The 16,345-nt window shown below is 36.5% G+C and overlaps 1 protein-coding gene across 1 annotated transcript in view; it reads left to right on the top strand.

The window, feature by feature from the left end:
* Window positions 1–16,345, top strand: part of LOC150075308 (uncharacterized) — a 142,935-nt gene that overhangs the window by 85,821 nt on the left and 40,769 nt on the right. The window contains exon 6 of the mRNA XM_090388440.1: window positions 12,398–12,482. Within this exon, the coding sequence (XP_090244566.1) occupies window positions 12,398–12,482 (85 nt within the window). The remainder of the gene's footprint in view (window positions 1–12,397; window positions 12,483–16,345) is intronic.

Genomic DNA, 16,345 nt, shown 5'->3' with positions numbered 1-16,345 from the left:
AATGTGGAACTCCATTCATTAAACTATAAAGCTTCTTATATTTAGCCTGTGGGTGTGAGAACAATAAGAAAATCTTGATAGACACTCATCAACACCGCTAGTTGGAGTGAATACTTTGCACACTTGATAAGAAGCAGACAGGGAATCTCAGCCTTTAATTTCTTATACATCATTGTTAATTTAAACTATTACAAATGCATTGTCAGTACAAGTGCAGTAGGCGCCTCCGTAGCCAGGTGGGCAGGAGCAGCAGTGAGTAGCACACGCTTCTGGATTAGACCGGGGTTCAAGCCCGTCACCACCAAATATGGAGGATGTGGAAAGGTCAGGGAATGACCACCGCATATCCCCGGAGCAATATGGCCTTAGTTGCTAATGCTCCTAAAAACCAAATAACAACAAGTGCAGTAAGTTGGTGCAACTGTAATCTATTATTTCTTAGCAATGATTTCAAAGATTTGTATATTTCTATTGCAATTCATTCATTGAGTTCAATTATGTCAAGAAAAGTTACCACAAATCGATTCTTGATTTTCGAATAGTACTGTATTACAATTCTCAATATTTTTATAACACTAATGTCATTACTTTCATCGATAATTAAACTGAAGTTTCTATTTCCTAAATCAAGTTTTAAATTATCCACAAAATGTTGTGCTATAGCATCGCATATTATTGAAGTACATTTTGTTCTTCGCAGTTCGAAATCCTTACCCTATTGTCTGAAAAACAAAATTCACAAATGATCAACTACCCAATGCATAGCTATGAAAAATTCTATGCTGCTTTCTGCCTTTGCACCTTCTGTATTGTCAATTTTCTTGAATGGCAATACTCTGATGCTGAAAACTAAAGGGCTCTTTGTCTTTCTTGCGATTAATTTGTAATTTCGATGCCTTTCAATATCACTTAATTTGGCTGTCAGGGTGCATGTACAGTATTTACAAAAAAAACATTTTAAATAATCACCATCTAATTTGCAGAGCCAGTTCTTATATTTAGTGTCTCTGAGCCATTGATCACAGAAGTTTCAGAGAAAGGAAGTTGAAGAGTTTTGAGTGATTGGTGCAAATTCATATGGTAATTTTTCATATTATAACCTTTCTCCGATCTGTAAATGATCCATCAATAAATTTTCAATAAAAGAAATGCTGATATCAGAGTAATAAAATTACAAATTGTTCTGTCAAATTGTAACAAAATCCAAAAAATTGTAAAAAAAAAAAAAAAAAATTTATGATATAAGGGTACCCCGTAAATGTTTACATCTACCCATATATTTATTTTATCTGTAAATTGCATGTGTTCTCTGGTCGATTTGTCTGTTTGCTGGACAAAAAAAACCCCAGTTTCTGGGCCATAAACTTTGCTATCTACGCCTGAGGCCGACTCTCAGCCACAGAGTGAAAAAAGCCCATTAAAGTTCCTCGCGCCATCGACGGGATTTAAACTCGCAACTTTTCCATCCTGTGTGGGTAAAGGATGATGACGATACCACTGTGCTACCCGCGCAGACAAAGAATAGATTTTAAAAAAATAAAAATAAAATAAATCTACAGCCATGCGTAACATATAAACCCCAGGGGCTCACATCTGGTGAATATGGGCTTGGCACACCCAGGATCCTGAGCTGGATGTCATCATTCTACTCTTTTTTTTGGTGATTCCTTTCTACTTCTGATTCTCTCTCTCTCTCTCTCACTCAGGATAACTCATGAAATTTTTTTGGCTGGTGCAGCATAAGCCTCAGGCTTCCTTGCACCATATGGCTAATAATAATAATAATAATATATTATTATTATTACAAACTACACAACATATGACGTTCTTCGACGTCATGGACCATTCATAATTTGTGAATGTCCATAATGTAAACTTATGAAAACTGGAATAATAAGTTCACTTACATAAATAAAATCACTTATTACAGAATCACTACAAAGTTGGCATTCATTGTTCACTAAGTGCTAAAAGGTGCTAAGGGGCTTAGAAGGGAACAGGCATTCTGTGTGTTGTCAGACACTCAATCTAAAACACTGATAGATCCAATATCTTTCTATTTCAGAAGATTTAGGAGAAGTCCGGTTGGCCTGCCTCCCTAAAATCCACTCATGCACACCTCAGTGGTAAGCCCTGTTACGTCACTTAGGTGGCAACAAACGTGTAGAGTTGTTCTCTTCAAGACACCTGGTCAGCGTGAAGAGGAAAAGACCAAACCCTCCAGCACGTGATAGCACGAAACAAATAGACCTCAGTCCCCAGCGGCTTTCACTCCCCCCCCTTAAGGCAGCGAGAGGATCAGAGTGGAAGCAGAGGGTGCTAAGAATCTCTGGGTACGATCAGGCTGCCATGCATGGAAATTGAACTTGGCCTGTTACAATGTAAGCTCGCTCATCGATGAAGACAGGATACTAGAGTTGGAAAATGAATTAGAAAATGTAAATTGGAATATCATCAGTTTGGCTGAAACAAGAAGAAGAAATTAAACACTTGTAAGTTTATCAAGTGGAAATCTTCTGTACACCGATGGAAACAGTGAAAGGAGTGAAGGTGGAGTTGGCTTTCTGGTCCATAAAGATATAAAAAACAAAATTTTGGAATTCAAAAGTACATCACCAAGGTGTCAAGACTACTACTCAGGATTTCTAAGAGGTATAAGCTAAAGGTTACAATGATTTATGCACCAACATCGAGCTGTGATGATGAAGAGGTTGATTGAAGAGGTTGACCGAAACTGAGAGTCTTCTAAATGAACAGAAAACTCACTACACTATCATTATGAGGGACTTCAATGCAGAACTATAGGAAATTTTGGAATTGGTGAAAGAAATGAAAGAGGTGAAAGACTTGTATGGAATTTGCAGATTCTAGAGGAATGTCAGTAATGAACACTTTTTTCAAGAAAAGGGTGAACAGAAAGTGGACATGGATTAACAACTCATGAAATAGACTTCATTCTCACTAACAAAAGATATATCATGAAGATGTTACTGTCCTGAACAAGATAAATGTTGGAAGTGATCACAGAATGGTAAGATGCACACTTGATATAAATGTAATAAAAGAAAGGAAAAAACTGACTCGAGTAAATAATACGAAGGTCTTTGAGATAACAGAAGAGGAAAAAAAGCAGTATGTACTGGAACTTAAGAACAAGTTTGAGCTTCTGCAGACTGTTCAGGACCAAGATATCGACAAGGAATATTACAACTTTCTGAAAGTGATAAAGCCCAAGAAACCTATAGGTAAAAAGAAATCCAAAGAAGAAAAAATCAGTCAAGAAACACTTGTCATGATGAACCGAAGACGCAAATGAAGAGCAAGATAAACACTGACAGGGAGAAAATTGAGTATACTGAGTTATGCAAAGCCATTAGAAAGAGACTCAGAGAGGACATAAGAAAATTTAACACAAGAAAAGTAGAAGAAGCATTAAGGGAAAACAAAGGATTTAAATCAGTAGTCATCAGCAGTAATACAGAAAGACAAATGATACTTAAACTGAAGAACAGCAATGGTGTACTTATGAATAGCAGGGAAGCATAATTCAAATAGCAGAAGACTACTATAAAGAGTTATTCAAGGAGCGAGAGAATGATGCCAGCAGTAGACTGAACAGTCTGCAGATGGATCGCAAATTAGTAACACCTACAACATACCTGATATCCTTCCTGATAAGGTAGAACACGTGTTGAAGAAAATGAAGAATCAGAAAGCCCCGGGGGAAGATGAAGTTACTGTAGAGTTGTTAAAATTGGGAGGAAGAGACATGACACAAAAACTGGCAAGACTCTTCACAAAATACATTAGAAAAGGTGTTGTGCCTAAGGAGTGGAATAATGCAATCCTAGTTTTGCTGCATAAAAAAGGAGATAAATCAAATTGGAAATTATAGACCAATTAGCTTGTTATCCCACATCTACAAGTTGTTCACAAGGGTCATTACTAACAGATTAGAAAGAATACTTGATGAGAATCAACCGAAAGAGCAAGCTGGCTTTAGGACAGGATTCTCAACTATGGATCACCTTCACGTAATGTCACGGCTAATGGAGAAGGCAAATGAATATAAAACACCATTATGCCTGGCATTTGTTGATTGTGAAAAGGCATTTGACTCCATATAGCATAAGGCAATGCTTCGGGCACTGAAAAGACAAGGCATAGATACCCCATATATTAAGATTTTGAAGAAAATATATGAGAATGCTAGACTAGACAAAGACAGTAATAAATTTAAAATTGAGAAAGGAGTTTGACAAGGAGACACAATATCTCCGAAGTTGTTTACTACTGCCCTTGAGGAAACTTTCAGAAGATTAGACTGGTCGCAGAAAGGAGTCAATGTGAATGGAGAGTACCTAAACCACCTACGATTTGCAGATGACATTGTGGTCATAAGCCACGATCCCAAAAAATTAAGAGGAAAATCTTAATCAGTTATGCACGGTTAGTAAGGATTTTGGACTAAAGATGAATATGGCTAATACAAAAGTAATGATGAACAAGTATGCACAGAAAGGGATATAATGATTGAAGGAGCAGTAATTGAAAAGGTGTAGTCATATACTTATCTGGGACAAATCATTCGCTGTAATAATGATAAATGGATGGAAGTCAAGAGAAGAATAAATTTTGGATGGATAGCATTCAGGAAATATAGTCACATACTGAAGAGCAATATCCCAGTTTGTCTGAAACAAAATAATGAACCAATGTATACTCCCCACCATGACTTATGGAAGTGAAACTTGGGCACTCGCCAAAAGAATGGAAGAGAAGCTGAGAACTACACAGCGAAGAATGGAACGAATTATATTGGGAATCAGACTGTTAGATAAGAAGAGAAACACGTGGATTAGGCAGCAAACTCAAGTAAAGGACATTCTTATCAAAACTAAAGAACTAAAATGGTCTTGGGCAGGACACATAGCTCGAAGACATGATGACAGATGGACTAAGAAAATAACAGAATGGTACCCAAGAGGAGCTAAAAGAAAACCTGGAAGACAAAGGCGGAGTTGGATAGATGAAATTCGTGAGTTTTTGGGCAGTAAATGGATGGCCATTGCACAAAACAGAAGGAACTGGAAAGTTGCTGGAGAGGCCTTCATCCTGTAATGGATTGAAAATGGCTGATGATGATGAAGTGCAGAAAAGAAAAAAAAGCTTTTCTAAATTCATATTACAGGTCGACCATCACTAATCCTGCAGCGTTGGGACCTGCAGGGTGCCGGATTAGTGAGTTTGCCGAATCACCGGTGGTTATATTAGCACATAAAATTTACCCCAATATAGCTAACCACTCATTCTACCTTAAATTAACACCTTGACTGCCAAGCTAGTTTAAGAAAAAAATTCCCCAGGAACCAAAAAATACTTAGCAAATAATTTGATTAGTAATTCTAAAATAAATATTGTAATGTCAGTGTTGTCATTTTTTTGTTTAAAATATCAAAAAAAGTCTTTTTCTTTTTTGTGTGTTGTATATATGTGGCTGATGTGTCCCAGTAGGTTACTTTATTTCTTGAGAAGCCGTGTTAGCCACATATGTGTGACGCTGTTATGGCATACATATGAAGGTCATTTGTGATTAGTATATTGCACGCGTGGTGAGTGCTGACAATAAGTTTGTCAGTATTGTTTGTGAAAACAAGTTCGTTAGAGCACTGTATTATCCATCATATTGTGTTGTGTTTTTTCCGTAAGTTTGTACTTGTGTGTTGTAAAAAAAAAATCTAAAAAGGAATGGCTAAAAGAAAATTACTAAAATAAGAGGAACTGAGAGAAATTGCTGGAATTTACAACTAAGCAGAGTTAAACTTTTCACAGACACCGCTGTCAAGTTTTTTCAGAAGTTCAACTTTATCTGTTATGGACAATGTATGGTGTTTGCACTTTACACCACAAGAAGCACTTCCTTTATGCATTGAAACCATGGCTGGGATTAAATGTGAGCAGGTTATAATAATAAATGCGCAAAACAAGTAGGAATAGCTTGCCAGTGTTTACGAGTTCACAACGACAGCTGATGCTGCAACCAACGCCACCGAAACAGTAGCGGCAGGTTAGTGCACCAACCGGGGAAATTTGAAATTATGTTCATGGAAATTATGTCCGAATTAGCGATGGAACCGGATTAGTGATGGTCGACCTGTATATCTTTCTCTGATCTGTAAATGATCCTTCAACAAATTTTCAATAAAAAAAATTACTGACACCAGAGTAATAAAATTACAAATCGTTCTGTCAAATTGCAACAGAATGCAAAGAAAAATAAAATATTTAAATAAATAAATCTACAGCAGTGAGTAACATATATTAGTATCAAAACTGGACAACATCATGAATCATTCATAATTTGGGAATGGCCCACATTCACAAATTATGAGTCCACAAGTTGTGAACGAAATCTGGAAACTAATGTTAACTTGAATAATAAATTTACTTACTTCTTCAGTCTTTCTATCACAAGTTAGGAAAAAAATGGTGATAATGAGTAGTTCTTTTTCATGTTCTGAGAAACTTAAAAATGTAGAATCACTGCACTTGAAAATGTAAAATAACAGAATGGTACATGATACTTGATAAGAGCTGCAGAACTTTTTCTGCCAATAAGGCAAATGAAAATCTCTGAGATTGGCTGAATTTTTTTGTTTCATTTCCCACTCTTTTTCCAAGCTACTCCTTCAATTAACTTTGCAACAAATTTTCCCACCACAAAGGAAAGCAGAACAGATAAAAGTACACATAAAATGGTTATAAAATGTATTATTCATGGCCAGTCCAGGTCTTGTTGGCTGTATAGAAACAGAGCAATAGACAACAGTAGAATGTTGGTGTGAAAGTGGCAAATGGACCTCAAAACCATAAACTTAACGAAACTTAATGCTTTGTAGTGACCAAAGTAGATGTTTTACTCTGCCTGGTTATTGCTTATTCCCTCTCTGAACACCATGGGATAAACGCTGATTACTGGAAAGGTCCCTCCCAATACACTGGTCAGGTTCAGAACAGCATATGTGAGGATCAAACAAACCACGATTGAAATGTGTCTCTTGTTAGATTAGTAATAACTCATTTTTAGTCCTTGCAGTTTTTCGTTTCAGATATAAAAAAAAAAAAGAAAAAAAAAAAAAAAGCCAAATCTAGCGCGATAGCCATTAAAAACAACAACACTGTTCATAGCCAGACTGTTATGCAACAGATTTGTGTACTGTATTGTAAAATAAAACATATTCCCATTTGACAAGAATCAGAGTATGCAAACAAAAAATGTAAATTCACCAACATTAAAATAAAATCAGACTGTGATGTGTATATTTAATATTTGACACTGGTGTTGCCGAATATTTCACGACTATCTTTAATTTATTAATATTTCTATAAGCTTGGAATCAGTCTAAACTACAATACTCGAGTGGTGGCCAGTAGCTGGGTCGATAAGAATGCGTTACATTTAATTTAAAAAACTTGCTCATTTATGAATGAAAATTGTGAATTGTCTTGAGAAATGAATCAGTCTTCCAAATTTCACAGGGCCCCTTTCAAGCTTGCCGCCAATGCAGCTGCATTGGCATAGTTATGCCACTGTGTTTGTGTTGTGTTCCAGCTCCAACTCAATAAATAAAATCAAGAATAATATAAATTTTACTTACACGATAAGGAGCACAATTATTCAAATAAAAACACACCAACATTACAATACAACTTTATAGTGATGCATACTGCGTTTGCAGGGTGAGAGGGTTGCTCGGCCATACAGTGAAAACCAGACGAAAGTAATTAATTTTTATACATGTATATCCCCCTTATGTCTGGCCCATAAGTAATTAATTTTCACGTATGTTTACCCTACTTTAGAAAAGTGGGATATACATGTGTGAAAATTAATTACTTTTGATATTTCAAGGGATGTGTAAAAACTAGCCTTGAGATAATTACCTAGACAATGGCCAAAATATCCACACCTTTATAAATTATACAGACTTTGCTGTTCACATATTATGAATTAAAAAAATAATAATAATAATAAAAACATTATTTTTGTCTGCGTCCTTTGTACTCATTAATAAAATGCTAATCATATTTTCTAAACATATGTAAAAAAAGGTCATTATTTCAGGTTTCACAGGAGCCCTTTAACTTAAAAAAACTTTTTTCTTTTCTTTTTATTTATATATATATATATATATATTTTTTTTTATTATTATTATTATTCTTTTTTCGTTTAATTTTTAATTTTTCTTTTAAGTGCAGGGCCTGATTGGGCCCAATCAGCCTAAGGCCGGCCCTGTGTGAATATCGTATATGTTATAATGAATTAAGAGAATTAAAGGCTGAATTGAAAAGCCAATTAAAGAGGGTGGAGCTGTAAAGTAAAATAATTAATGTGACGTAATTAAATCAACAAAAGGAGAGCTAGCCAGCATCAGAAATGGGTGGGTAAATTTAGCTATAAGTCAAAAGGGGGTGGGAGCAAATATGCAAAAATCTGATGTTAGCTAAAGTGAATATTGATACGTGGTCAGGTATTTCATCAGGGGACTACACCTGACCATGTATCAGGAATTGCGTTTCTATACTTTTCCATATAAGTGGAAGAGAAGCAAATTAAAGAATAAAACTAGGTGGGATAAAGCAGCATTAATCTTTCAGAATATGAACATGGTGTCTAAAAATAGGATAAAATAAGGATAAAGCTAAAATAAAATATAAATAAATGTTTTCAAAATAGGGGGGAAAAATTTAGAATTTTATGCCATTTTGGAAAAAAATATTAGTGTTGGAATTTGTTGAATAAAGTATATAAATTGGATGAATTAAATTTAGAACAAGCAAATGGCATAGGGCAAGGTATTAAATTGAGGATGGGGAAGGGATAAAGGAGTAATTAAATAGAGATGAAAATAGCAATAGAATGAGGATAGCTAGAACGTTCATAGTACCTATTGCACTAATAGCTTTACGAATTTGAAAAACAAGTAAAAAGATAAAAAGTATAGAAAAAGATATTAAATGGACTAGGCTAGCTGGGGTTGTAAAGCCCAACCTTTTAGTAAGGGCCCTGGCTTTGTAAGTGTTAGTATAAAAATTAGACTAATACGAAATGCTTGTGAAGAAGGGAAAACGAAAATCAAGAGCTGAAAGATGTAAGTCAAAACAGGCTTACATTTCATTTACAGGCTATACATACTAATTTTTCATTCACAGTTACATATAAAAAAGAAGAATGATAACAACAGCCACACAGTTGAAAAATAATGCAGGCTATTCCATAAAGATTATATTGATAGAAAAACATTATTGTTTTTCTATCAGTTGTTGTTATTTTGTTATTAGAATGTTCAGGTATAAAGAAAATTTTGCAGTGTTTATGGTTAAACTACCAAGTTAGTTTTCAGAAGAGTCAAATTTTTAAAAATTTCTTTTTGTACTCCAGCAGTTACAAACATAGTAATCAGAGAGTTTAAAAATCTGTTAGGTTTTGTGTGGATTCAACATCCTGTGCACATATCTTTAAAATAAAATGTTACCACCTGGCTGTGGCTGTCTGTCATAGCCAGGTAGTAGAATTTATCACATAAACTTTGCATTAAAATAAAACATTATCACTTAATAATGTTACCTATAGGCAGTGGTGAACTATGGTGGGCTCACGAGAACCTATTGTTGAAACAATCATTTATTTTATTTCAAAAATGAAATCCTGAATTAAATTGAGTGTGGCGAGTGGGGGCCCCATCCCAGCATTGTAATGGTACAATCGACCAGTTATGTGTTTTAAAATTGCTTCATTTTTGATTTAACTACAGTTGGACCTCTGGTTAACCAACTGCTTTATAGCAAATTTTTTTTAAAATCCCCTTGGTAAATTACATTTAAAATAGTTTCTGTAGAATGAAGAAAATTTCCATATAACGAACGAATTACTAGAGACTTAATTCGTATGCATTGTTCCCACCTCTGGCCTTTAGGCAATTAGAAAGCGCAAATTAAGGGTTAAAGGGATTACCATTCCGTAATGTCAGTGGTGCCCGTAAAACCGATGCAGCCACCTATCCCATCACGCTTGTCAATATGCTTTCCATAGCCAGTCAGAAGATTAAGGTGTATTCCTGACACAGATAATAGCCTCTGGTCAACTTCTGGTGTGGTTCCCCTTTACTCCAGAAAGCATTCGTCTGTTTTTTGGAGAAGTGAATGATCCACACCTTTCAGTAAACTTCTCCTGTCTAAGTTTACATGGTCGCAGGAGCTGAATATCTGAGTGATTCCGACAGTTTAGACAGTATTAAAAGAACTAGTGATAGTAGCGACGTTGAAGGGATGAGGAAGAATGAGGGCAACTAAGGTATTAAATAAACTTTCCAAAGAAGAAATGTTGGCAGGGAAAAAAAACTGTATGCACTATATTACCATCAAAAAACCAGCACGATTTAAGGATGATTACTAAAGAACTTGATGTGGAAATTATAACAGTCAATCATTTGTTTAGGTCATGATGGGGACTGCAATTGCGGTTTGGAGGAATTATCCCACTTTGTACAAACATTTTGAATCAGAAGTTAAATATTCAGGATTATTAAAACAGACTTTTAAATCTGGACTTTCTTAACAATTTAGCAATAATGATCGACAACCTGCAGGAGCTGTCTTACCTTTCAGAAGCTTTACAAAGTCACAGCATCACTATAGTAAAAGCCTATAAATTTATTATTCAAACTATCAATGCTATTGATAATTTGCAAAATTATGAAGCTAAAATTGAGAGCATGTCGAAGTCGAAAGAATTTGAAAGAATCAAAATCGAACATATTTAAAAAATTACCTTGTGACAAGTTATTAAACTGCATTGTTTTATCCTTAATGGATTAGTTATTAATGCAACAGAGTAATTTTAAATTAAAGAAAATAATGACATTGACGATGAGAAATTGAAAGAAATTTTAAACATATATTACCTGAAATCGTGGAATATGGAAGAACCTTTTTCTCTATGGCAAGAGGCATGTGAGAGCCAGCATGAAAAACGAATAAGAAATTTAAGTTTTATAATAAAATATGAAATAAAAATTAATGCTTTTAGAGATTTTGTCAAAGACAGTTTATCTTTAAAATCGAGTGAAATTCCCTTTTCAGTTTAAAAAAAAAAAAAAAGCCAGAAATATTCTTGAAACCATTGTGATTAGCAGTGTTGAAACTGAGCGAGCTTTCAGCGTAATGAATAATATGGTAACAATATAAAGAACATCTTTGACAATTAAACACTTTGGAGATATGATGCCCATACATCTAAATGGAAAACCATTGCTTCAATTTGATCCAGATTGTTACGTCAAAATGTTTCCTCTGTAATCATCGCTCAGTTATTGAGCAAAGCAGAAGATCGACAACAAATATTAACAAAAAAGTAATTTCTATACGGCAATTCTTAGAATAAATTTTTCTTGAATATTTGTGTAATCATTTTTTTTTTTAATCTGTGATTTTTTGCACCTTTTCTAGAATAGTTTGTTTTTTATACAATATTTGTTTTTATATTGTAGAATGTTTTGTGATATGGGAAATATTTTAATGTTATTTTTTATTCTCAATATTAAAATTTTATCATGAAAAAAAAGTATCCGTTTTATATATTTCTCTAGTTGTAAAAAAAAAAAAAAAAAGAATAAAGTCACACGTCTGCCGAGCACACATGGTATATGGTTTTATGTGAAACATCCTTCGTGTTTCTTTTAGATATTTTGATTTGTATATATTGATTATGATAAAAGGAGATTTTGTACTGTAAATATTTTATTGATCATTCACAAATTTCCATAATTTCTGGAAGAGAAGATACAATGGATTTATAACTAAAAATGTAGCATCAATTGCGGTACCTGATCTTGAAGTTGAAACGACATACACATCTGTCTGGGGAACCTAACAATGGAATGTAAGAAAAATGCGAGACGAAAAAAAGAAATTGTTGACAAATACTTGTATTGTTGCAATCATGCTTACTGTAGTAGTAACTGCAGGAAGTATGATTGTGACATCATACTATTCAAAAATTCTAAAAAAAGTTGGAACTCAAGATATTGTACCGGTCATGAAAAATGTATCACGTGCTCTAATCACGCTACTAGTGAGTGCTCGGCACAGACTAGTAATGTGAGCATGGGAAGATGCCACGGATGACTTCACTTCCGTGATGGATCATCAGATTTACTCAGTAACCCCCCCCCCCCCCAAGGATGTTTCACATCAAAAAGTCATCAAAAGTGCTAGCCCATTGTTAAAATATTCATAGCTCACCACTGCGTATAGGTATATATTAAATAAATGCCAAAATGAGTTGTTATGATAGATGTCATCTACCTCCTCAGATTTCTGATTTTAATACTTTCAGGCGTAGTGGACCATCTAATGAGCTGCATATTCGTCTTGAGGAATGCTATGAACAATTCAGACATCTTGAAAAAGAAAGAAAAAAGGTGGGTATTTCTGGAAACAGATTTTTCATTGCAGATTTTGCAAGATTATTAAATAACTTTGTTTACCTCAGAGTACTAAGGTGACTGCATTTTTTTTATAATAATAATAAATCGAGCAGGATGTGAGCAACCAGCTACTTAGAACAACGATTGATACAACCGAACCAGAACTAGAGGAGGAACACAGAGTACAAGAACTACAACCCATAGCAACCGAGGCAAAAACAGACAAGATTGCGATATCTGGAATAGAATAAGAGTGGAAGAAAGCCCTGGCAGAATTCGAGGGCACGAACCCCATAATGACCCACACCATACTGAAGCAGAGGCCCAACAGAATCCTGTGGCAAATCACAGACCACCTGAATCAGCAAATAATACCAGATGACCTCAACAACAACGAAGTAACACTAGACACTGTCTGCACAGCCATTTACTGTGCCACTGTAGCAGCCACCAGTATGAAAAGAAACCAGAGACCAACAGAGAACAAAGTCAAGAAACCACCAGCCTGGAAAGGGTGGCTACAGCACAAGATAGACAAGGTAAGAGTGAAGATCATCCTCAAGAAAGACAATATCCACAGCACACATGAGACCTATAACCAGAGGATCGAAGAATACCTAGACACCCTGAAGCAGAAACTCCTGACACTCAGCAAGAGACTTTGCTGTTACGTGGGAAAGTACCTCTTAGAAGAAAACAGACAACAGGATATTTGATGAAAACCAGAAAGCTATAGGAAAATTGGACAGGAGGAGAAGGAAGGCAACGGACCCCCTCCCCCCTAACCAGAAGGCACTTGAGGAGTTCTGGGGCAACTGGTGGAGCAACTGATAATGGCCATGCCCCATGAATAGATCTAGAATGGAAGAAAACCAAGGGAGTACAAGAGATGACAGAATGGGAGATTAGGGACGAAGAAGTAGTGTCGATCGGGAAGCCCAACAACTGACTAAATCAGGAATGGATAATATCCACAACCAGTGGTACAAGAAGTTCAACTGCACGCACACAGGCACATAGTAGAGCAATTCACCCAGATAATAAGGCACCCTGAGACAATTCCGGAGTCTCTTAACTCAAGGAATTGCCAGCCTGAAAGCTAAGAACAAAGATACCACAAACCCAGCAAAATAGAAACCAATCACCTGTCTCCCAACAATGTACAAGATCCTGATTGACTGCATAACTAAGGTGATATCAGACCACTTGGAGAGCCAGAACATCATGGACGAGCAGGAGAAGGGATGTAAAGAAATGAGCAAAGGACCAATTGACTGTTGACACTGCAGTTATTGAACAAGCCTACAAGAAGCACCACAACCTGTACGTGCCCTATCTTGATTACCACAAGGCCTTTGATTCCATGCCCCATAGCTTGCTGATAGACACTGAAGAGCTACAAAGTCAATCTGACACCACCAACGCCACCCTTCATAGAAGAAATCATGGCAAAGTGGAAGACCACCATCAAGGTCGAGAATATCGCGACCGGACTGATACTCAACAGAAGAGGAATCTTCGGGGGGGGGGGGGTCCTGAGCCCACTATGGTTCTGTCTAGCACACAACCGCAAGTATGGATATACCCTAAAAGAAGAGAGGAATAACCTGTACACTTTGGCTCACCTGATGTACGTGGATGACATCAAACTCTGTGCCACAACCGAGAATCAACACTGACATCAGGATGCAATTTGGCCTAGACAAATGCAAGACCCATGGATTGCATCGAGGACATCCAATCAGACGAAACTACCATCTGAAGACCACTGAAGAGATTGAAACTGTGACGGAAGAGAGAGACATGCAAATAGCTTGGGATGATGCAGACTCACCAACTCACCAACTTAGAACACAAGGAGATAAAGGCCTGCCTGACTGAAAAATACCATCAGAGACTGAGAAGCGTGCTAAAATCACAGCCATAAACACTTACGCAGTCCCAGTACTCCTTTGGGATCATAGATTGGATCAGTACTGATCTAGAGGGGATTATGAGATCGGCCAAGATAATGATGACTGAGAGCCACCAACACCACCCGAAATTGGCCGTCGAGAGACTGACCATAGCCCATAAAGAAGGAGGGAGGGGATTGACTGACCTTGCTGAAATTCATCACTAAGGTCACCAGAATAACATGACATGTCGACGATGCCACCTAGCCCCAGAACCAATCCAGCGCATTACTGCAGGATGCAGGGTAATCAACCAGACTGATTACACTCACAGAAACGACCAGGTGGGTAGAATAATACATCAGAAGGTAGCACAAAAATAAACCAGCTGATCAAAGAAAGGTTGCCGTATTCAAGCCTCAGGCCATACTGGGACCGTGCCGTAATGACAAACAAGATGATCCTACGTAACAGGCCAGATGTAACCCCCATCGACAAGAAGGAAAGGGCTACCTACCTGATTGATATTGCTGAAAACCTACTAGGAAAAGATCAGGAAGTATACAAACCTAAGGCAGGAAGTCAAAGAAATGTGGCATGTGGAACAAGTAATGACCATCCAATCACTGTCAACTACCAGCATGGGGGTGTGTGTGAAAATATTTGAAGTTATCTAATTTAAAGTTGGTTATTATTTATTATGGTTATCCTGACAGAATATGTATGTCTCGTAGTGTCCCATATGGGCAGATAAGAAAATACAAATTATGCACTTCCCCCCTCACCTGGGTAGCTATCCAGTTGACCTTTGAATTTTATCAAACTGCCAGCTGCAACTACCTGTGGAGGCAAGTTGTTCTAGTAAGCAACTGGCTGGTTATAAGAAAACTTATGCGGTCTAGTCTAATACCTTACCCTGTAATTTGAATTTATAACGGTAAAAATTTTCTCTTCATTCATTTTACTAACCCCTCTCAGAACCTTATAAACCTCAATCAGGTCCTCTCTGAGATGCTAAGCTCTGAAGCACGTGTAATTGAAGCCTTTCCTTGTATGGTTACCTTTTTGCCGATCTCACCATGTGAATTGCCTTTCTCTGGACCCTTTCAAGAAGCTAAATGTCTATTTTCAGATGAAGTCTCCATGCTTGGACACGGTATTCCCAATGCAGTCTTACAACTGCCTTATACAAATGGGATTATGACCCCCCTATATCTACAGGATATTGTTCGATAAATTATTGATAAGATACTATGGCTGTTTCAGCTGCCCTGGAAATCCATAGTTTACATTGCTCAGAAAACTCTGTATCTGTCCTTATCATAACTCCCAGATCCCTTTCTTCTACTACTTCTTTTAATTCAACCCCAAGAAGTATATAAATTATTTTGGGGTTGCTGTCTGCTGTCCCCCAAGTGTAAGACCTTGCATTTTGATAATTATCATAGACTCTGACAATGCTTCTGGCAAATCTTCTGTTATCTTTTGCTCAGATCATGTCGGTGAAATTGTTCTTAAAGGGATGAAATCCTTTATTCCACACTCCACCTTAAAATCTCATCCTTTATTATACCTTGGTTTTCCAATAAATACGGTAAGGCTGTTCAAGGTAAGAATATTGCATATCGCAATTAGCTTGCATCCAGATCTCCAGGTTCATTTTCTACCTACACAAAAACCCGCAAAAATTGTAAAGCAGTTATTAATCAGTCCAGACTAGATTTTTGACAGGCAAAGTGTAGAAACTTGCTTCTTTTCCAAATGGTAGTTGGGCATTCTGGTCTCTTGCCAGAGCTATTGGTTGCAACTTTTTCTCATCTATATTCCCACTTCTGTTAAACTGCCTTATAAGATAAAGCTGATCTGCCAACATCCTACTTTTCTTCTAGCATGTAGTAAAGTCGTTGCATTTGTACCAAAGGCAAAATTCTTGGAGCTCGTATTTGATGAGAAGCCTACCTT

Source organism: Mastigoproctus giganteus, chromosome 14 (genome assembly GCF_048544385.1).
Source record: "Mastigoproctus giganteus isolate SK-2022 chromosome 14, ASM4854438v1, whole genome shotgun sequence".
In the NCBI taxonomy this organism is placed as follows: domain Eukaryota; kingdom Metazoa; phylum Arthropoda; class Arachnida; order Uropygi; family Thelyphonidae; genus Mastigoproctus; species Mastigoproctus giganteus.
This window is presented reverse-complemented; position numbering and strand designations above follow the sequence as displayed.